Source organism: Arctopsyche grandis, chromosome 3 (assembly GCF_051622035.1).
Source record: "Arctopsyche grandis isolate Sample6627 chromosome 3, ASM5162203v2, whole genome shotgun sequence".
Taxonomy (NCBI): Eukaryota; Metazoa; Arthropoda; class Insecta; order Trichoptera; family Hydropsychidae; genus Arctopsyche; species Arctopsyche grandis.
Genome location: NC_135357.1, coordinates 15,996,021 through 16,021,828, shown reverse-complemented (window position 1 = coordinate 16,021,828; position 25,808 = coordinate 15,996,021). Strand labels below are relative to the sequence as shown.

The window sequence follows — 25,808 nt, the reverse complement described above, 5'->3', positions numbered from 1 at the left end:
GTTCGGTTGAATTTTCATTGTCAAGCAATTACTGTAATGTACATATGTACATATAAATTTAGCAATAAAGCTATTGAGCATTTTATAACGTGTACCATTTATCGGCCCGGCAAAATAGCCCTATTTCCAGACAAATTAGGTATTTATCACGACATTATATGCAAATGACCATCTCTAAAACATTTTGCGCTGCAAATAAAAATAGTGCCTCTCTCTTAAATAGCTCACACGACCCAATCGGTGTCCGCCCGGCAAATCAAATGTCGAATGGGTTGCCAGTAACAAAAAAATTGACAAAAATAAAAACCAACCTTAAAAACCTAATCTTAAATTAATAAAATTAACCCTAGCTTAGCCTAACCTAACATAATCCTTAAATAAATAAGTGTTGGCTGCTAAGATATTACGATGTGTGGACCATGAAGAGAGTGGGAATGGACAGGAGTGGGGTGATGCGCTATCATCCAAATGTCAAAAATTATAATTTCACTGATAGGGGCCAGTAAAAATGTAATTGGATATGATTTCACTAAACTATACCCAGTGAAAATGTAACTGGTTACATTGACGATTTCACTGAAACGTCAAATTTTATTTTTGTTACTGGCAACCCATTTGACGTTTGATTTGCCGGGCTGACGCCAAATCTGTCGTACGAGATATTTTAGAGATGTTAATTTGACATTAAATGTCGTTTTAACATACATACATATGTCGTGTAATTTATTTTACCGCCGTACCAAAAATATTATCCCTTTTATAACTATCAACTTGTTGTTATTTTTACTACCTACTAGTTAGTATACATATGTATAAGATAACGAAATTTAATATACATATTTATTTACATACATATATGTGTATGTATGTACATATGTATTTATATAACATAATTATGGTTATTATTTATATTTATTTTACTGTCGGCTAATTAATGATACCTGATTCATTCTTCGTCAGAGCTCCTTATATTATACAATTAGGAATTTCTCAAAAATATATCTAGAAACATTGAAACTGTGACACTTTCCCACAATATTATGATCAAAGAAAAGTAAATTTCTTTCCATTGAATTAATCAAAGGGTTGATAATTGATAATTCGCTAAAGAAAACGCGTGGCTTTTCATTAATCCGACGCTGTAATTTAACTGATTTTTTACGACTTAATTTGTTTTCTAAGATTATTCAATTGCGATATTTACGCGACTTGATGTAGTTTGTTTTACGTCGTCAAGCTAGACTCAATTTAAGTACTCTCACGTCTTCAAACCTTTTTGAATAAAAATAATCCTTAATTTCAACTACCTTTTTAATTCAAAGAGAAATTTAATTATTCGAATTTTAACTACTTAAATCAAACGAACCATTTCATAACATCTATATAAATAGGTATATTTTTTATCCAGACATTAATTACAAAACACTATTCACAATGCAGCATGAATTTATAATTATCTATATACATATGTATAATAACACTGTTCGACACGAAAAATGTTTCAGAGACGAGATATGACTTTTCTTATAGATCAATGCCCAGTGAACACGAATCTGGTAATAAAAAGTGTTGATTGGCTCGAGATTCGGAGGGTTACCTGACAACTCGTTCACAGATTTTCCGTAAACCGATTTTGGGCTCCAGGCATTACGTATACGGCCATCTCTTTCTCACCCCGTCTGTTCACCATGATCTTGTTTACGATGCCATTACGTATGCGGCCATCTCTTTAACAGACCGTCTGTTATCGGTGAAAAAATGGTCTGTGAAAGAGATGGCTGCATACGTAATGGCAGAGTAAACGAGATCATGGTGAACAGACGGGGTGAGAAAGAGATGGCCGTATACGTAATGCCTGGAGCGCATCATCGGTTTACGGAAAATCTGTGAACGAGTTGTCGTGTCACCGATTCGGAGATATATGTGTTTTTTAAATCGCGCGATTTTTCTATATCTTGGTGTTGTTCGGTCGATTTCTCAAAATCTGTTAATTTTCTGTTCAAAATGAATATTGGAATCTACAGTCGGGTATTTTATCTTTCATTTGTAGTACTTTTCAGCTTTCAAATCTCTCTAAGTAGTCGTCCAGTTCAAATCAAAAGTCAAAATTATGTTTTTTCACTTGGGATTTTTTCCCACTGTTAATACTATATTATATTGAGTATTTTCTATTGAAACATGTTTATTAGGATAGTGTTCTGGCCACACTATTTTTTAATTTAGTTTAAAAGGGTTAATTGGATATGTGGTGAACTTTAAATCGGAAAAATTTCGAACAAATAGCTCTCACTAGTGTTTACTCGTATTTACACGAATCCGAATTGAATTTATAGGGATAATATATTAAATTATCTTTATATGAGAATTAAATAAAATTCCAATTAGAAAAATCATATTTCGACTATTCTTGTGGATTAATAACAAAAATTCGTTTATTTTATCGAGGTAAGCCAGTTATCGATAGAATTTTGAGAATATTTTACGATACTTTGTGTATTTGATTTATTATTTCCCTTCGCGCAGTCGTGAAAATGTAGTATGTTTTCAAGATTTTTTTAAATCCAATTCCCGGGATTAAAGATAAGAATTCCCGGGACACGGGACAACAAATATTCCGTGAATTCCCGGCAACGTCTGTCCCGGGTCGACCCGGGTCAGAAACCCTAGTATTAACAGTGGGGAAAAATCCCAAGTGAAAATACGTAATTTTGACTTTTGATTTAAACTGGACGACTACTTAGAGAGATTTGAAAGCTGATAAGTACTACAAATGAAAGATAAAATACCCGACTGTAGATTCCAATATTCATTTTGAACAGAAAATTAACAGATTTTGAGAAATCGACCGAACAACACCAAGATATAGAAAAATCGCGCGATTTAAAAAACACATATGTCTCCGAATCTCGAGCCAATCAACACTTTTTATTACCAGATTCGTGTTCACTGGGCATTGATCTATAAGAAATGTCATATCTCGTCTCTGAAACATTTTAAAAGTCGTCATTTGTCAAACAGTGCAATTTATTACTATCCATACATACATATATAAAGTAGACAATAGTGTATTTTAAACTTACCAAAAAAACAACAACAGAAAACTAATGTGTACAGCGTGATAAAAATAGCTCTCACATCAGTTCTGTCGAATATGTAATCATCTAAAATTTCATCGCCACTATCGGCAAAAGAATTATTCAGTTCTGTATTTGTAATGGAGTCTATGGATATGTTGTTGCTGTTAAATCCTAATGAATATGTATCGTTTTTAGATAAATCTCCATAATTGCGCTCGTTGTCAAAGTGATCCAGTGCCATTGTTTCTGTATATCGTATCCAATGCATCTTGAATTTGATTCGGTCAAAGTCATTTATCTCCCGTCCGTAGATTGGCCTGAAAAAAATAAGAGGCTTTAATTGTATTTCAACTTAGATAAGTTTAAATATGTACATGTAACATAATAATAGTTCAAACGTTTTCTGAAAATGAATTTCATCAAGGGTGATTGTATATGTATTTGTATGTATACTTGAAAAATATTTTGGTTCGACTGATACGGTTAGTAAGTTTTTTCAGCCTGACGTGGCATTTTCAAGAGAATTATAACATGAGAAAAAGAATATAAGAAGACACATGCTTTTCCCAAAAGGCACGTATTATAAAGGTTCGATTAATCTGACATTTGAAGTACTTAGTAAATACTATGTACATTTGTATACATTTATATTTATGTATATAATACACATATATTTTATTTATTTTACATTTCGTAATTTAAACATTATTTTTTTCCTAAGATAGAAATCACAACTATTCGTATGCCAGTCGTCTCTCTTACACTCTCGTCCTTCTGTATCATCTCGTTTAAACGGAATGTTTCGTAAAAGCTTTCTGAAACTGCCAGTGGCGATTGCACGTCTCACTCTACGCTTGTGAATGTATATACATTCTATATGGAATAATAAATTTATAAAAGTGTAATGTTTCTAATGTATAAATGTTTATAAAAATATATTAATGAATGTATAATATTATTTTATACGAACTTCATAAAATATATCCTTTGAAATTACTATGAAAATTTAAATACACACATAATACTCGAAAATACGCGACTTCAAATCATTGTCATCCGTATTTGCTTTTTAGTTAAATTATATAGCGCACAAACACTCGTCACAAGAAAATAGTTAAATAATTACTTATCACCTAAAATACAAGAAATGCTTTTAAAACAAAAATACGAACGACTAAAAATATTCATAAGTTAGCTAAACAATCTGAAATTCACATAATCTTCTTACATGTACATGTACTTTAAATTTACATAATAATTCAAACATATGTACTTATATATGTATGTACATACAAACATGTTACCATTTGAGAGGTAAATTTTAAGTATTATAATAGACAGCGAAAATAGTTGACTAAGTATGTGTAAATTTTATAAATGTACACATACTTACTTAAACACATGAATATAAGTATTTTACAAATTTTAGAGTGCCGAATGAACGTGACGTAGCAAACTAAGTCAAAGTTTGACAAAAAATTTAATTAATCTCGAGTGAAACACGGGCACGAAGTCAACCGAAAGTTCAATAAATCTCTGTCAGTAAATAACGAGGATTGTTAAAAGAAATTGTTGAGTTGTTTTTTTACAACGCGTTTGGTGGGAAAAAACTTAGGTACGATCCTCAGGCGTTTGTCTTGATTTTGCGGATTTTTACTAAATATATGACAGTTTCAAAAACGTTTGCCATGTACAAAATAAATCAGTCTGACTTTTACAAGATAAACGCTCAGATCTCCAGGCAAGTCATTATATTTCTTTTTAATGGCTTGTCTGTTTCAAAATTTGTACCGCAGAATTTTTGTGTATTGATATACTTACCTATTTATATAGTATATGATATTTTATTTTATTTTATCTGTAATTTATACCATTTTATTTTATTTATATACACACACACATATATATATATATATATATATATATATATATATATATATATATATATATATATATATATATATATATATATATATATATATATATATATATATATATATATATATTTACATATATATATATATATATATATATATATATATATATATATATATATATATATATATAAATATATATATATATATATATATATATATATATATATATATATATATATATATATATATATATATATATATATATATATATACACCAGCAGTCACATAAAACGGAACGCTTGTGAATTTTACGACTTCGAGGCCATTAAAGGATTATCCCTTTATGTGTAGGGTTTTTAACGACCAAATATTCTAAATATGAATGTTTTCTAAGATTTGAGTTCTGTATAGTGTGGGTTTTCGAGGAGAAAGCATCAAATTCGAATTTTAAAACGTCAACATGGAAAAACGAGCTCAGTTATCATTGCAGAAGAGTGTAAAAATCGCGACATTGGCGAGTTCAGGATTTTCCTTTCGGTCAATTTCCAAGAAAATGGGATGTTCTATGTCGACTGTTTCGAGAATACTGATAAAAAAAAATCTGGAAGTTTTGATCGTAAGAAGGGGACCGGACTGAAAATATGCACATCGGAGAGGCAAGACCGTGTAATAACCAGATTATCTTTACAGCAGCGATTCAAAACTGCTGTAGAAATAAGAACAGATGTATCGTCACAATTTTCCATTGAAATCAGTGACTCAACAGTAAGAAGGCGAGTCAGAGAAGCTGGACTCTACGGTCGGAAAGCTGCAAAAAAACCACTACTAACCAAGAGAATGAAAAACAATCGATTGGAATGGGCGAAAGCACATGAAAATTGTAGTCCATCAGATTGGCAACGAGTGATATTTTCCGACGAATCAAAGTTTAACCTCTATAGTCCTGATGGTTTTCCGTATGTCCGAAGGAAAATTATACCCTTAAAACTGTTAAGCATCCTCCAAGTCAAATGGTCTGGGGATGCTTTTCGTACCATAGCATTGGACAATTGGAGTTTCTACAAGGTGCCATCGATGGAAAAAAATATAAAAAATTTTTAGAAGAAAGCTTTGTCCCATCGATGGAAAACCACCTTTCATATTCCGATGATATGATTTTTCAAGATGACTCTGCCCCTTGTCATCGAGCTAAATTGGTGAGTATTCATTTTATTTGATAGCATTGAATATAAATTATAAAATTTCAATCAAAAAACTTAAACTTAAATTTTTTTTTTTACTTTTTTTTAGGTTCGGGACTATTTACAAGAAATGGGTGTAAAGACACTACCATGGCCTGGCAATAGTCCCGATTTAAATCCAATCGAAAATTTATGGATGTGTATCAAGTACAGGTTAAGGAAGAACAATGTTACTACTCTTAAATCGTTAAAAGAAATAATAGAAAAGATATGGTACGAAGACTTCCCAATCGAAAATTTAAAAACTTTAGTAGATTCTATGCCAAACCGAATAAAAGAAGTTATAAAATCGAAAGGAGCCGCTACAAAATATTAATTTCTTTTTTATAAGTTGTAAATAATAATATGTGACTGTAATAAAATTAAAAATGTATATGTATAGTGTTATTTTCATTTAACCGTGAAGTCAACGCACGGTCGTAAAATCTGCCCTGCATTAAATTTCTCCCCAACTCATTTTTATCACCTTTTTTTTCACCTTTAGTGTTACACAAATGCAATATGGTATAACCTATCATTTAAATGACTTTCGGTTTTCGTTTTATATAAGATTACCGAAATTTCACGCAAAAACATGTTTCGCTTAAGCGTTCCGTTTTATGTGACTGCTGTATATATATATATATATATATATATATATATATATATATATATATATATATATATATATATATATATATATATATATATATATATATATATATATATATATATATATATATATATATATATATATATATATATATATATATATATATATATATATATATATATATATATATATATATATATATATATATATATATATATATATATATATATATATATATATATATATATATATATATATATATATATATATATATATATATATATATATATATATATATATATATATATATATATATATATATATATATATATATATATATATATATATATATATATATATATATATATATATATATATATATATATATATATATATATATATATATATATATATATATATATATATATATATATATATATATATATATATATATATATATATATATATATATATATATATATATATATATATATATATATATATATATATATATATATATATATATATATATATATATATATATATATATATATATATATATATATATATATATATATATATATATATATATATATATATATATATATATATATATATATATATATATATATATATATATATATATATATATATATATATATATATATATATATATATATATATATATATATATATATATATATATATATATATATATATATATATATATATATATATATATATATATATATATATATATATATATATATATATATATATATATATATATATATATATATATATATATATATATATATATATATATATATATATATATATAATATATATATATATATATATATATATATATATATATATACATACATACATACATTTACAAATATAAACATCCATATACATGCATATAAACATAAACACAGAAATAAAGATAAATTACTCATATATTATATATAAAAATAATAAATAGCATACATATATAAATAAAGATAAAACCAACATACATATTACAAAATGAAAACAACATACATTCCGTGATACACAAAGTATTTATTTTAAAAATTTTACCTATATGTACATGTACATATGTTTGCATACATATACCAATACTTTTCCAAATATTAATAAATTTTCATTGCCGAAGCGTAAATTTATATTTGATTTTCCACTATGTTGGATGCTACGATCGAAAGCAATTACAGTTAACGGGGAATTTTCCGGGTAATAAAATATTACATGTATACGTTTGCCTTATGCTGCGTACGGACCAAACCAACGACGATTTTGGGCCAACGTTTTAACCAGTAGGATAAAACCAGTAGCGTACAAAATATCGAAATAAAAATTAAATTTAAAAATTAAAATTAAATATCAAAATTAAAACTATTATTATTATATTAATATTAACTTCAAATATCAAAATAAAATTATAGTCAATATATTAAAATTAAAATAAAACATTGAAAGTTAAAACAGAACATGCCCAGTTTAAATAAATTTTCGAGATTGACATGAAATTAGATCATCAACAATCACATACAGGTAATCCTCGACTTTTGTTTGTCGAAGATGTTTTGACTTACGAAGATATGCACTAAGATCGAAAAAAAAAATCAAAGAATTATTATTTTTACTTCCCCGTAATGCGCAGTTACTGAGAATATCTCATGTATTAGTATGGGTGACCGAGCGATGGTCGCAATTCGGTGGGTTGTCGGTATATCAATCGAAATTTTTTTTGTCTTCAATTGTTTCTCTCGTCGAAATAAATCAATTAATTAAATCATTTCAGAGGTAAATTTTATCGGATAATGTCTTCAATTGTTTCTCTCGTCGAAATTAATCAAATAATTAAATCCATCTCAGAGGTAAAATGTATTGGATAATATGTGATTATTAATTTTATTTCGACGAAAGAAAAAAAAACCCTTCGACAAATCACCGACATTTTTTTTGTTAAATGTTTCATCAACGGCGGAAACACAGTAGTATATCGCGACGACTTTTAATAAGAAATAACAACAAGGTTTTTTCGCTCGTAATCAGAGAAATTATAATGTTTCTCTGGTTGTAATGCGTATCGTCGTAATTCAAAACATTGTTGTAATTCAAAACATCAACGATGATCTAATTTTAGCTCAATCTCGCTCTTTAGCTTAATTTTGATATTTAATTTCAATTTTTTAATTTAATTTTTATTTCGATATATTGTACGCAACTGGTTTTGAAAGTTGGCCCAAAATCGTCGTTGGTTTGGTGCGTACGGACCATCACGCGCTTCTCAGATTATTTCTGGTACAAATTCGAATTCTATCTTCAATTAAATAATTTAAAATCGCCTTAAATTTGTGCTTTGTGTGTTGAACTATAAGGAATAATAGAACTCTTGAAATTATGTATTCTAAATTTTATTGAATATTTTTAGAAATAAAATCTATTTCAAGTGCGTATTTTTTTTTTTAAATTATGTATTACATACATACATATGTATGTACATATATATGTACATATGCTTTCATATACAAAACTTCTAACATTAGTTTCAGACATGTGTCGACAATCCTACGATCCTTCTCATTCCAAAACCCTTTTAACTATTTTAATAATATATTTATACCAGACATTTTTAGTATTAAGCATCGTTTATAGACATATGTGTGTATATCTACACATATGTACATATGTATGTAATTAAAGCAGACCCAATACATATTATTCCTATTTCAAGTTTTTGATTACATTTTCTTATTTTGAAAAATTTAACACCGAAGTCCTTTTTGTTACGGACTAATTGATAGTATTAATAGTCAATCCAGTAAAATTTGCTACAATTATAATGAATTTAGCATTTTTATTAGTACTTTTAATTTTTTATGCATATACCAAGTTTATTTCTTGCCCCTTCCGTGTGAATTGTGCTCGAGTAAATTTGTTTTACTGCAACTGAGGAAAATTTAACAACTTCAAACGGTATTTGCAACTAAGCAACGTTTTATCGTTTCATAATTTTATAATTTGACCCGACTCACATCCCAATAATATTCTCAATAATAATGTATAATAGAGAAATGTACCTTTTTTGGCATTATCCTAATATATTTATAATACGAAATGTATGTATGTTTCGCATTGAAAACCACAATTTACACGAACTAAAAAAAAAAAAACAACAATAGTTTCGGAAAACCTTGCATATATTATGAACATAAATACATATGTACATATATAGGTTTATATCTGTTTAAATAATGGACACCACAAAGTTATTAATTTAAAACATTTTTAGCGCCCGATTTCATATTGATTACATACAATATAAACTGCGGATGCAGACGATCGTTAAATATGGACAGATGTTATTTTTATTTTAAATTAAACGACTTGATAAAATTGTGTTTTACAACATTGTAAAAAATCATATTGAAAATCGTATTTTCAATGTAATTTTTTTCATATTTTTTTTTATCTGACAAAATAGTGGCATTGAACTGTTGACGATTGAAATATTTTATGAGCATGAGTAAATGACTCGATTATAAATATGGATTTTTTTAATCAATAAATATTTTTACTTTATCTATGTACGTACTACGTAGTAACAATAGATGAAGTTTTGCGATCATGCGAAAATTCGAACTCGAGATTTTGACTGATTCGAACTCACAATCGATCACCGATCGCGTTTTCATGATCTAGAAAAAATGTTTGTGTGTGTGTCGGTGTGTTTGGTGTGTGTATTTTGGGGATTTTTTGAACACAGTTAGTCTTATCGAACTGAAATTTAGTATCGGTTATTGAAATTTTTATCAATATGACCTAAACTTTTTTCAAATTTTTAAGTTGACCGGAAATGGTACTTCCCCGTATAGGTGTCCCCGTATAAGTTTTTGAATTCAATTATCTCCCAAACCGCTAACTTAATCGGACTAAAATGTTTTTTACGTATAATAGAAATTATAAATTTTATACCTTAATATTTTTTGAACATTTTTATTTGAACCAGAAGTAGTACTTTTACTCTAGAGAATCGTGGTCTTTTTATTTTTTTCTCAGAAATATTTTGGTTTATTGAAATGAAATTTCATATCTATCAATTTAAGCTTACAACCAAATTAAATATAAAATTGGTCAGGTCAAAAATGTTGTGGCCACTATTCTGTCCGCACCCCTGAACGTATCAATCTGAAACTTTATATTTGTATTCTTTATGTACTAACTTAACCGGAAGTAGTATTTATTTTTAAAACAATATTTAATTATTTTATTTTGACCTTTTAAATTATTTTAATCTTATTGATATTTATTGTGTATAATACTAGTGATTTTTAAGTAATAAAAAATTGAACAAAATCCAAGAAACTGAAGTAGAACTTTTGTCTTGTGTGAGTTTCCATACATTTGCGCTCAATTTGTATCAAAAATGCTGTTATAGCTATTAGTATTTCATAATGCTGCCGGTATGTGTGAATGGGTCTGTACGGTTCAAAAACGAATTTTGCTTTGTTAGATTCTTATATTCCTCAAATTCATAGATAAAGTCATGGGTTGGTCACATCCGAATATTTCTATATATGTTAAGCGAATAATTTTTCTGATATGTTTAGCAAATAACACGGAAAATTGTTTCATAAATAATATAAAATATTGAAAATGTACTATGGAAGTATGGCCAGAGATGATATTATTATTATCGTGTTCTATTTTTATTGTTGACTTTGTTTATTATCACAGTCGAATTAACTGCCTCCAAAACCCCCCTGATATCAATAAAAATGCTAATTTTCGCAATGATGTGTGTTTCATCGCATGTTAAATTTCATACGAGTGCGTCCATTCAAATAAACACCCATGCAATGTGCAAAATCACACAAATGAGATTCTGTCACAAGTATAACGATCCGAGATATGAAATTTATTTTATGGAATATTTTATTAATGGTTTACGCTTATTATTTGCATTCTGAATATTTTCTCAAATGCCAACACTACTTTTCAACATCTACGTATAATACATACATTCACATAAGACTGTAAATTATTATGAAAGTGAAAATATCTTTAAGCATGATTGATTGAATTAGTTTTAAATGGCTTAACCCAAACAATTGAAACATTGTCTGAAACTATACTCCCCCTCTAGTCTAATCTCACTGAAATTATATGTAGATTTACGTAGGAAAGTTTACTTATATAGTATTTCTTAAAATAATTCAACGTTTTCTCTGTTAAAACTAAATTTTCAGTTATTTTATTACAGATGATAAATTTTCTTCAAAGACCGTCTTTGATCGCATTTCGTGCATCGTAAACGCGCTACATGTAATTTATACGGTTCATCTGTTATTTTTTAAAAATGTTCAAAATATGTATATAATTTTTATTGTACAACTAACCATGTCAGAGAATATTTCGTTTACATGTAACCAGTGATTTACAATTCCCACGTTTGCCATTTCGCATTTTCTTTTTAGTATTCAGTATAGTATATGGCACATAAATTTTAGTTCAAATACCACTCCCCTACGCGCGCAGCCTTCAAACTAAATTTTCTTTATTATTTAAAAGCTTTTTATTTATATAAGTAATTTAACACCATCAAAGTATTAAATTAATCTTTGTATGTACAAGTACTTACTACAGTTTAAGAGGCAAAAACTTCCCATGGTTTAAGTTTAACCCTATGCTCTCTAAAACTGCAAATTAGCCGTACACACTATGTGAGACGATTAACTCAATCATTTGCAAGTGTTCAAAGTTTAGATTAATTATCTAAATTGGGTTCTAACTAACGCACAGTTCATATGAATGGCCATTACTGTGATACGCGTTCAATAATATAACTTTGAATGGAGCCAGTTTCTAATTTCATTAATCATTCGAATAAATAAGAAAAAATTGACAAAAGTGATTAATTTACATTCAAACGTTACTCGTTGCAATACATTTCACTTAATTGTTCTTTTAAGCCGATTAGATTTAAATTTTGGACTCGATGTTCAAAATTCACCTCAAAATAAATTGACAGTGATTGATCACCCAATCGTCCAAATTTTGGCTTGTCATCATATGAATTATATAACACACAGAGCGATTTCTGATGAATACATTATGTTTTAAGGAAAATGGACCATTTTTCAATATATTGTAAGACTATGGAGTCGGATAAAATTTACAGACTCCGACTCCCACCCCAACCTGAATGATTTTAGTAAAATCGACTTTTCTTGCCAACGTATAAAATTGATAGTAATGAAAAAAAATAGTAACGATTTTCAACATAAAAAAATAAAAGGAATTAAAAATATCACTAAAAATTGACACGTAACCCATTTATTAAATTATTGGTAATAATATAAGTATAAATTAAAAGTAAGTACATTTATAGTGTGTGTGTGTATAGATTTTATAAAAAAAACAAATCAATTTAACAAAAACTTCATCTATTGTTACTACGTACATAGATAAAGTAAAAAGTATGAGACGGAGAAAACAGACGGTTTTTCGCCATTACATATCAAAATACGTGTGAGTAAATGGTTTTATTTGTATTATCATTAAAATTCATGGTTTTTATAAAGAAGTTATTAATTTTCAATTTATTATTGGATTTACTTCAGTAAAATTGGAGACTATACATAGTTGACACATACCGTAATACGAACATTAAAGAAAATGATAAAAAGAAATCGGAGTCGGTTAATTTTTTACGACTCCGCTTGAAATGCTACGACTTCGACCCCCACAGCCTTCACGTATTGTTTAAAAAATATTAATTGGGATGAATTTTCATTCATAGATCTACTAAATGCAATTTTATACATACATAGAAAACTTAAAATGGAAGGACTTTTAATAATTTGGAAAATTTTAATGTTCACCTTATCGTTTGCCTCATTTTAATTTTACCTCATTGCGTGACTGCTCTTTTGTCTGCCCAACAATTCTTCTATTTCTTTAATCCACATTTTCTCATAATACAAAACATAAATCGACACAATTGTTTTTTGCTCTACATAGTATCCGTGTATTCGTTGATGAACAACCTCAAAATCACATATGTATGTATGTATAATACCAACGATATTTTTCACACATATTCTGCACGCCATTAAAATATACCATATCAATATTGTAGATACATATATTGAAAAAATATTTTCTTTGCTGTTCTCCTCGATATCAATCTTTTGTACAAACGATGAATGCCATTAGTGAATCTGCAAAAATAATAGAAGAGGAGATAGCCCTGTCTGTAAAATTCGGTCATGAATAACGTATGCGTTTACTTAAGTCCTCGTATCTATAATACATGTAATATAAAGGGAAATTGTTAAGTCGTTGGCCTTAATCGATGCCTTGGAAAATTGCAAAGCGCACGTTACGTTAGCTTCAAATTTTATAGTTCAGCTATTGCGACTTACTATGTATCCAGGCAGCTAAAATTAAGAACGAAAGTTACATTTTGGCACAGCGAAATTCTCATGTTAAAATACCGTCAATAATGAGTGTACCGCTATGTATCTATGTATGTACATATATATGAAAAAAGGTAAAATATGTATATATTTTCATCATAAATACAGCATCACATTTTAAAATATACATATGTACTAGCTGACCCCGGCATACGTTGCAATGCCACAATAACGCATGCAATTCCCGTTCCCGTTCCCATTCTCGTTCCAGTTCTCGTTCTCGTTCCCGTTCCCATTTGTCGGAAAAACGCAGGCAGCGAACACATTTGAAATTATTCAATTGTTTGTTTATTATACCCTAACAACGCAATTAAACGAAATTATTGCGTTGCAATGCCACTCATTTCCGTTTTTCCGGTATCCGTTTCCATTTTTGGGCATTTTTTTTTCACAGTAAGCTTTGCGGACATTCATACAACAAATCCTGAAAGTTCCATCGTAATCGGTTGAGTGGTTTAGGAGCCTATACGAGATAGATAGACAAACAGACATTCATTTTTATTATATATATATATATATATATATATATATATATATATATATATATATATATATATATATATATATATATATATATATATATATATATATATATATATATATATATATATATATATATATATATATATATATATATATATATATATATATATATATATATATATATATATATATATATATATATATATATATATATATATATATATATATATATATATATATATATATATATATATATATATATATATATATATATATATATATATATATATATATATATATATATATAGAAGATTTCCTTTTCTCTTTTTAATCGTGTTCATTTGGAATTCCAAAATCTGTATCCATTTTCGGCTTAACACCTTTCATCCCCGGAAAAAGCTCTTCAATGTTGTCCGCCCACGATTTATATATATATATATACATATATATATATATATATATATATATATATATATATATATATATATATATATATATATATATATATATATATATATATATACATATATATATTATTTAAAAAAAATACATTTCCAAGACTTTTAATATATTTTTATTCACTTCGAGCCAAATACAATAAATATTATTGGTTGAATCATACATTTAGAAAAAAATTAATAGCCGCACGTATGTATCATATATATATAATTCATTCGACAAAGACAAACCTTTAATGATATTATTTTGACCTTCAAGATTTCCTCAAATCGTTTATATGTACATATCATATACATATATAAATATGAGAAAAAAATATAGCAAGAAGTCCTACTCAATAATCAATTATACGTATGTATAATAGCTACAATAATTTCATACTCAAGCTATAAAAATTATCTACTAATAAATTATATATATATGTAACTAATTAAATATGTATTAAAGAAGGTTATAGAACCTAATTAATTCACATACCCTTTATAGCTCCACCAGTTACTCATAAAATTGGATATGTCATAAAAATAACGTCATTTTCCCCGTAAAAACTTTTATTTTCATTCGGATAATCCATTGTTTTTTATCATTTTGATATATTAGATATGTATGTACAATATGTAAGTAATAGATAGCGATTTACTTAGATATATTTGTATGTATGTACATATCATGTCTTGCAACGTGGGATCATGGGAGAGAGAATCCACTGTCTAAGTACATTCATAGGTGTGTAATAGAAACCCCGGATTAGGCTAACGGGGCTCAGTAAGTGTCCGAACAATGGAAACGCTGGGGCTTTCACAGAATGGGGCGAGTGCGGGTAAACCTATGTAGAGTCTGTTCAAGAAACGAGCGACCTGGGTGACAGTATTAGTGTATATACATGAAGTGGTCATTAGTTTCGCTTCGGCGTTCGACGTAGGAGGACGTATCTACGCTTTTTTCATATACGGTGGTTACAAAGTTCCCAAAACATAAGTAATATAAAAAAAATTTTAGTTATTTTTTTCAACAATGTAAAAGTATAGGTATAATAAAGTCGTGCATGATGTAGTGGTGCGGCATGTGCGCTCCGGTATTTCCCTCCGCCAAAACCAGATAATAATCCAAAAAAACCCGTCAATTTCGTTTCAAAATTCCAGAAAAATTACTTATTACAATAATTGACAAAATTACTACTTTTAAGCTTATCACTACATCACCGCGCTCGATTGTATATCGTATAATAAATCTAAATAAAAAATATTTTGTATTTTTATTTGTATTTGTTTTTGTACTTTTTTATATTACGTAATATAGATATAAATAAATTTAGATAACAAAAAAGTTCCTTTTGTTTCATTTTTGAAAAAAACTTTAAAAAATTAATATATATATATATATATATATATATATATATATATATATATATATATATATATATATATATATATATATATATATATATATATATATATATATATATATATATATATATATATATATATATATATATATATATATATATGGCTTGGCAACTTGTCCTTTATAAGGGCTTGGCAACTTGTCTTTGCGCCTTTACACACGACATATCAAATTATTCTTGAGTAAGCGGTGGTTACGTGTGAACCTCCCGAATCGTTGAAGAAATGCTGTGAAGCGACTTTGGCCTTTAATTTGAATCCTGAACCACCCCTATGCAACAACACTTTAACAGTACTTTTTTTTTAGACGATACACATTAAAATTTCACCTATTTTTTTGTTCTGTTTTAGTTTATGATTTCATAAAAAATTTTGCATTTTTTTTATAAACAAGAATATAAGAAGAAATTTCTTTGTACTTTTTTATTGAAGTACTATATTTATCTACTATGAATGTTCATCTATGTATGTATAATTACTTATCAAAATATTTTTTTGTTAAATCTTTAATCTTTCATCGCTCACATACATACATATATATATATATATATATATATATATATATATATATATATATATATATATATATATATATATATATATATATATATATATATATATATATATAGTATCTACATACATACACACACATATATTTATATATGTATGTACACGTTAACGGTTAACGCGATGGGATCGTTAATTTTTGTTCACTCTTTTATTCACACCAAGCAACGAATAATACTAAAAAAACGTTCACTAGTCAGTTTGTTTTATCTCAAAAATTGATTACGTAAATTTATCTCGAGGTTATGTTTGTTTCTGAAGTATAAATTTCAACATCCGGGACTACCCGACTGTAAGTAAGCCAGTCGCGTATGGTGCAATTCTAATAGTCAATATTTTCGTTAGCAAATTTGTACGTTTTATTTGCAACATTAAAAAGAACGATATACTTTTAATGATCATCGGCTAGAAAAAATCTACGATTTTATAATCATTTCAATGTTGTTAATGTCCTTTCGGAATTCGAATTAAGTTACAATATGTATTTTTTTTCATACATTTGTATTTATACCGAATAGATATTGTTCTTGAAAAGTCGTCTATTAATCTGAATTCCGTATATAGATTTTTTCCATATAATAAATAACAAAATCAAATACGTTGTCAATTTCAGTGATAAATATATGTATCTTGAGTAATATTTGTACTGTCTCTGAAATTACTTTTTGAGTGGATCTTAATCCAATTCTTCTAAATAAATATTTGTTTAAAAAATTATTCTTCGTGAAATTTTAAAAATTTCATATTGCATAGTGCTCAAGTCTTACTTTTCATAATTACGATATTTCTACAAATGACGTAAGTGGTTTGAGTTAAAGTTTATTTTCCACTGTGATCAGTTTTACAAATATTTTTGACAAAGGCAATTCATTTTTTATTATTTGACTTGTTTCCTCAAATTTTTCGTAGAATACAATTTTTCTTTAATATTGAATTTCTGTTATTGGTTTACAATTATTTTGATTATTAAGTACACATGTGATTTTTTCCATAATGTGAATTTCAAGTTTTTTTTCATTTTCACTATATCGATATTCCGTTAAAATAGTTCCTAAAGCGAGATATTGGTTTAATTTATATTTCATTTGGGGACATTAAATCGCAAAAAGACTCATTTGGGTGAAAAACAAAAGCATTCTTTATGTATTAAATGGCATCAAAAGCCCCATCTCACATTGGAAAAAGTTTCATTTTGGGGCTTTGCAAATATTTCTAGCGTTCTTTTGCTAGAAAATGTGTGTCACTTATTTCAGGTTTACGATCCTTTGAACTCGTAAGGTTGAACGTTTTTCACGAAAATGTAGAACCACCAGAGACTGGAACTATGAGGGCTCCCACGTCCCCAAGCTAAATAATTTACTATTTATTCTGTGAGAATGTTTTTAATATTTTCTACTTCTTTTATTTCTGGTTATTTTTTCAGCTTATATTGAGTGTTGATTAATTTGGAATCAAAAGTTGCGTTCAAATTTTGTAAAATTATTTTAAAAGATGTTTCTCAGTGTATTTGTCTAGAATTTTATAAATCATAAAAATGCAAATCCAAATTCAATAATAGTTTTAACGCATAAAAGAATTAAACGTAAATAAAATCGGAAAAAATAAAATTTTAGCGTTCAACCCAAATGTCAAGTATTATTCATGTACTCTTAGACCTTTAAGGTTGCTCAGAAACCATTATAATGTCGCTTTCTGAAAGGTGAACATAAAAAGGGGTTTATTTTAAATCCAGAACAAATCGATCTGCAGTGAAATATATGTATATATTTAGTATCTACAATTGTACATACATATACATATATTTATATGTTCATGCATATTTCTTATGGCATTGCTATAAAGCAGTCGTTTAAACAACTCTGAAGCCAGAAATTATTTTATATTACAATTTTTTATTACCATATGTGAAAACATATTTATTACTTTTTCTATGTACGTAGTAACAATATTTTAGCTAAATATTTTTTCTATATTCATTCATAAATATTTTTGTTTTATACAACAGTAAATATCTCCTATAAATAAAACTTATAAAATGTACAAGAATAAAGAACAAAATATTTACATACATGTAAATACAGTGGCGGCTCGTGGATAAGATATCTGGGGGTGCTGCGGTTGATTAAAAATAAAATAAAAAAGTTTATTTGGATTATATTTTACTATTAACATCAAAATGATCAAAATTAAACATTATATGTATTTTATTTCATTATAAAATTGATTCTTCTGTCTTTTTTTCTTGAAAAAAGGTCTATCACCTTTTCGTTAAATTTTTCACTGTTTTATTATAATTCTTTTTCAATTACAACATAGACAAAGCTGTCAATCTGTCCTGAACATATATATATATATATATATATATATATATATATATATATATATATATATATATATATATATATATATATATATATATATATATATATATATATATATATATATATATATATATATATATATATATATATATATATATATATATATATATATATATATATATATATATATATATATATATATATATATATATATATATATATATATATATATTAAAAATATATATGTCAAAAGTCTAGTATTTTTTTACAGTTATTTTTGATGAAGCTCTAAGCTTGATTAAAAAACAAACCGTATTAATATATGTATACATATATATATATATATATATATATATATATATATATATATATATATATATATATATATATATATATATATATATATATATATATATATATATATATATATATATATATATATATATATATGTATACATATATTAATACGGTTTGTTTTTTAATCAAGCTTAGAGCTTCATCAAAAATAACTGTAAAAAAATACTAGACTTTTGACAAAATACATATACATATCTACATGTAAATACGTGTATCACAAGAGAATATTTGTGGTGGTAAATTTTAAGCTGGTTTGGTGTATCTCATACTGACTATCTCTGACAAATTTCGGCACGAAAAAAATCAATCAAGTGGAAACGTGAAGGTTTCTAAAGTAACGAAAATCACAATCAGATTGAAATTTTAATTTAACTGAAAAATTCACTGAAGATGAGCAATGACGCGTGCGCTTCGGGCTTTTAATAAAATTAAAGGTTTTAATTAATTTTTTACCACCAAATACGGATCTTTGAGTAAAATTTTATTTATTTAACCGTCTGTTTATTGGTCGACAAACATTTTGGATCATCTATATGTAAAAACATATTTATTTTTTACTTATGTACATATAGTTATACATATCAGGTAAATATTTTTTGTATATTCATTCATAAATAATTTTTTTTTATTCAAAAGTAAATATCTCCTATAAATAAAACTTATAAAATGTACAAGAATAAAGAACAAAATATTTACATAGATGTAAATATGTAAATATATGTGTATATATATATATATATATATATATATATATATATATATATTATATATATATATATATATGTATATATATGTGTATATATATGTGTATATATATATATATATATATATATATATATATATATATATATATATATATATATATATATATATATATATATATATATATATATATATATATATATATATATATATATATATATATATATATATATATATATATATATATATATATATATATATATATATATATATATATATATATATATATATATATATATATAAATATATATATATATATATATATATATATATATATATATATATATATATATATATATAAACATACATATATATATATATATTGCTGTCGGTTCCCTCATCACTGAGGATCGTGACTATGATGTGCGGTCAACCAGCTGCCTCCATTCAGTTCTAAATTCAGCCAGGCGAAGACTTGCTACCGTGGAAGCGCCCGTCGCTGCAGATACTTGGTCAGTCCAGCGTGCGGGGGATCTGCCTCTGGCTCTTCTGCCTTCGACGCTACCAACCACAACCAACCGCTCCAGGCTCTCCTCACCTCTTCGTGCAATGTGGCCGAAGAACTGCAATATACGTTTCAGGCATATTGTTGACAATCTATCCTTGATTTTCAATTCTTCAAGAATAGACACATTCGTGCGTTTGTCGGTCCAAGGCACGCGCAGTAGCCGTCTCCAGGACCACATCTCGAAGGCATCGATTCTCCGTCTATCCGCCGCCTTCATGGTCCACGTCTCGACACCATAAAGGCAGACAGAAAAAACGAGACTCTTCACGAGACGGATTTTGACAGCAGTTGTAATGGCTCTATTCTTCCAAATCTTCGTTAGTTGTGACATTGCCGATTTTGCTAATGTAATCCGGCGCCGTATTTCCAATTCGCTGCCGCCGTTGTTAGATATGAGTGACCCCAGATAGACAAAATTATCAACCACATCTATACCGTGTAAAGCTGAGTTGTTGTTTTGCAGCTGTTGGTGACGGTCAATTATCATAATTTTTGTTTTGGGGCGGTTTATCTGGAGGCCAAGCACATTACTCTCTGTCTCAACACGACGGATCAGTTCGGCCATTTCTTCATGATTATTAGCTATGAGCGTTGTGTCATCCGCATACCGAAGATTGGATAGTTTTTTTCCACCAATGGAAACTCCACCCTTCCAACCATCCAGTGCTCTACGCATTATATATTCTCCATATATATTAAATAGGTCTGGAGATAATATACACCCTTGCCTTACTCCACGTTGTACTCGAAAATTTGTCGAGTTTAGCGAATTGATTCGAACTACTGCATTGTTATCATTATACAAGTTATGTATTATTTTTACAAGATGCATGGGGACTCCCATGTCCAGTAGAACTTTCCACAGATAGTCCCAGTTCACAAAGTCAAAAGCTTTTTTATAGTCTATAAAACAAAGAACGGCTGGAGTTTGAAACTCCCGACATTTTTCAATGAGTTGACGTATATTCAGTATTTGTTCCCTCGTCCCTTTGCCTTTTACAAACCCTGCTTGTTCGTTCGGTATTTGCCATCCAAGGTAACTGCTCAAACGATCTTTAATTATATACAGCAATACTTTACTAGAGTGCGATATTAAGGCTAAGGTCCTGTAATTCTCGCATTTTTTTGTAGATCCTTTCTTGTGTAAGGGAATGAATATTGAATTGACCCAATCTTTCGGCCATACTCCGTTTACCCAGATCTTGTTGCACATATTACATAGCGCCTTTATCGCAGTTTCACCAAGCTCTTTCAGAAGTTCAGCTTGTATACCATCGCTGCCAGGAGACTTTTTACATTTCAGTTTCTTTATGGCATTTACAACTTCAGATGTCAAGATGTCAGGCTCCCTGACATCATCAATTAGGGAAACAATTGAGGTCGACGAACTACCACTGTACAATTCCGAACAGTATTCTTTCCATCGGTTGAGTATCACATCAATATCTGTAAGCGTGTTTCCAAATTGATCATCTATTGTCCAAGTTTTGGGTGAAAATTTTTGAGTGACGATTTTTACTTTGTGAAAAATATCCCTTGCCTGATTCTTTAATGCGTGTTTTTCTATCTCCTCACATATGTCATTTATATATTTAGCTTTATCCCGCCTACAACTCCTTTGAATATCTTTATGTAATATTGCATACCTTTCAAGATATTCTGTCGATGTTATGCCAGTTTGTTTAAGTCTTTTACGTTCTTTTATCTTAACCCAAGTTGAATCAGAGATAAAAGACTTACGATGTTCATTTTGCGGTGTTTGATGTTTTCTGGCATACCGAATTATGAGATCTTTAAAAATTTTCCAAGACTCTTCTACATCTACATTAGGATTTATTTGGAATTCTGCATCTTTTTCTCTGATTACATTGCCAAAATTAATTACATCATCATTGGTGAGTTTAATTGCTTTATTTTGATGTCTTTTAATCATTTTCAATTTCAGTCGAAATTTAGCAACAAGTAAGTTATGGTCCGATCCGCAATCTGCACCTGGATATGTTTTGACGTTATGTATCGATGATTTCCATCTAGAATTTATTAATACATAATCGATTTGGTTGCGGTGACGATCCCCAGGAGATATCCAAGTGTACAATCGCCTAGGATGATGTTGAAACCAAGTATTCATAATGGACATTTTATTTTCAATGCAGAAACTTATAAGTTTCTCTCCTCTCTCATTTTGAATACCCAATCCATATTTACCTACTATGTTATCAATGTTGCTATTATTACCGACTTTGGCATTAAAATCACCAAGAATGATGGTCATTTCTTTGTTTGAGATATTTGACAATGTATCGAGTAGTGAAGCATAGAACGCATTTATTTTAATATCTTCGGCATCTGCAGTAGGAGCATATATTTGAAGGATGTTGAGTTTATACGGATGCGTGTTGAGTTTTAAGTGTATAAGTCTGTCGCTTATGGGGTTGTAGCCAATTAGTGCACTGGTTAATTTAGATGCTAAGATCACCGCGACACCGCTATGTGACGAATCTTGGTTACCAGAAAAATATATCGTATTTCCATTTGAAGTTTTATAATGGCCGTTGTTCTTCCAGTGCGTTTCCGAGATTCCGAGTATATCTAGCCCATGACTGTACATCTCTTTCTCAACAACCAGTGTTTTATATATATATATATATATATATATATATATATATATATATATATATATATATATATATATATATATGTATATATATATATATATATATATATATATATATATATATATATATATATATATATATATTATATATATATATATATATATATATATATATATATATATATATATATATATATATATATATATATATATATATATATATATATATATATGTATATATATATATATATATATATATATATATATATATATATATATATATATATATATATATATATATAAATATATATATAAATATATATATAAAAATCAATGTTTGTTTGTTTGTCTGTCTGTCTGTGTCGTATGCGTTCCTATACCATTCAACTGATTGCGATGAAACTTACATACATGAGTGTTAATGCCCGAGATAATTTCTGTAAAAAGCCCAAGAACGGGAACGAGATAACAGGAATGATTGGGATTGAAACGCATGCGTTATTGTGTGCATGCCCGCGATGGTTTCTCTAAAAAAAAACGGAAATGTGATCGACGGGAAAAACGGGAATCAGTGGCATTTCAACGCTTGCCGGGTTCAGCTAGTAGACATATAAATTATTTTCGATATATTCTTAGAATATCAATAGCATATTTACTGGTATCAAAAAAATATACGGACTTTATATTTTCCATTATACGATCTTGTAAATGAAGCGGTAATCTTTATTGAAATTCTGTAATACCACAGACAAAACCCCCCTATGACGAATTGGAGGGTAAATATTTCCATTTTCATAAAGCTTTTACCCAAAAACCTTTTCAATTTTGAGCTATTGTTTAAAAATTATGTTGTAAACGATTGTATATACGGATGTAGCTTATAATTAACAAAATAAATTTAAAATAATTCAAAAAGTATTTGGGGAAGGAAAATAATAAAAGTGATAGTTATATATAAAGAATACATAAATCAAAAAGAAATGGTCAACAAAGAATTTGTATTAAAAAATTTTGCCCTGGAAAAACAAAGAAAAATTCTTCAGCTTGAAAGTTCCACTCAAAGAAAAATGAGAATAAAAAATATATTTCATTGCAGAAATTTGCTATGAAATAAAACGGACGCTCTTATTTCATCTTTACTCAGAACGATAAGTGAAATGTTTATATCTACATATATAAATATACATACATAAGAGTTCTTACATTTACCCAGTGTGATTGAACATGCGGAATATGAATGGTAGACAGAATTCATTCATTTCAAATCCAATAGCAAATATGCGCATGCGTGAAAATTTAATTTTTAAATAAATTCTAAATATTTCACCATGTGAAATAAATATCTTATGTAGTACAATTAATGTTGTTCAACTCATTTTAATATATAATATAATAGATATGTACATACATAAATACAATCGAACCTATTACTGATGCTACGTTACATATACACACGCATATATAATATATACATAATATGTATTAAAGACGAACTACTTATGAAAACTAATTAAAAGTTTGAAAATTTTGTTGTTAATTATAATATAGTTGAATTATAAATTTACCAAATATTATTATATTATATGTACATACACATATGACTTAAAAAATTCTTACCATGCAATCAATTTTCTTGAAATTTATGCCACGTACAATTGTCACAACACCGATTTTTGAACGATTTTAAAATGAAATTTTCAACGTTGTTTTTGAATCTATTTGTCACTGTTCCAAGTGGAGCACAGTGGCGTCGCAAGTGCTGCGCGTCGCGACGTCCGTCACATACTGAAGCTGAGGCGAAAAACAAGCGCGCGCCACTGCACTAAACCGAAGCTCAGAGATTACCCCTGTTTCTTGTCTTGTGTTACGATCCTATCCAAACCATTGCTTTTGACAACAAAACGTACTAGCCGCTCGACGACGTAAATCTCTCGAAATAATCCGGGATATATCGGATATTAATCATCATCAAAATGAAACTTGATGTGGGTACTGATCTGTACGAAGATATTCTTGTAATATATTAACGAACATATATGTACATACATACC

The 25,808-nt window shown here is 27.8% G+C and overlaps 1 protein-coding gene across 2 annotated transcripts in view; it reads right to left on the bottom strand.

The window, feature by feature from the left end:
- The window catches only part of LOC143909172 (trissin receptor-like), a 29,212-nt gene extending 3,657 nt beyond the window's left edge, over positions 1-25,555 (bottom strand). Inside the window, exons 1-2 of one of the 2 annotated variants that reach the window (XM_077427073.1) lie at positions 25,375-25,555; positions 3,081-3,394 (exon numbers count right to left, since the gene is read on the bottom strand). In XM_077427073.1, the coding sequence (XP_077283199.1) occupies positions 3,081-3,345 (265 nt within the window). In that variant the 5' untranslated portion in view covers positions 3,346-3,394; positions 25,375-25,555. The remainder of the gene's footprint in view (positions 1-3,080; positions 3,395-25,374) is intronic. The other variant, XM_077427074.1, reaches the window with a different exon arrangement.
- Positions 25,556-25,808: the final 253 nt, after the last annotated feature.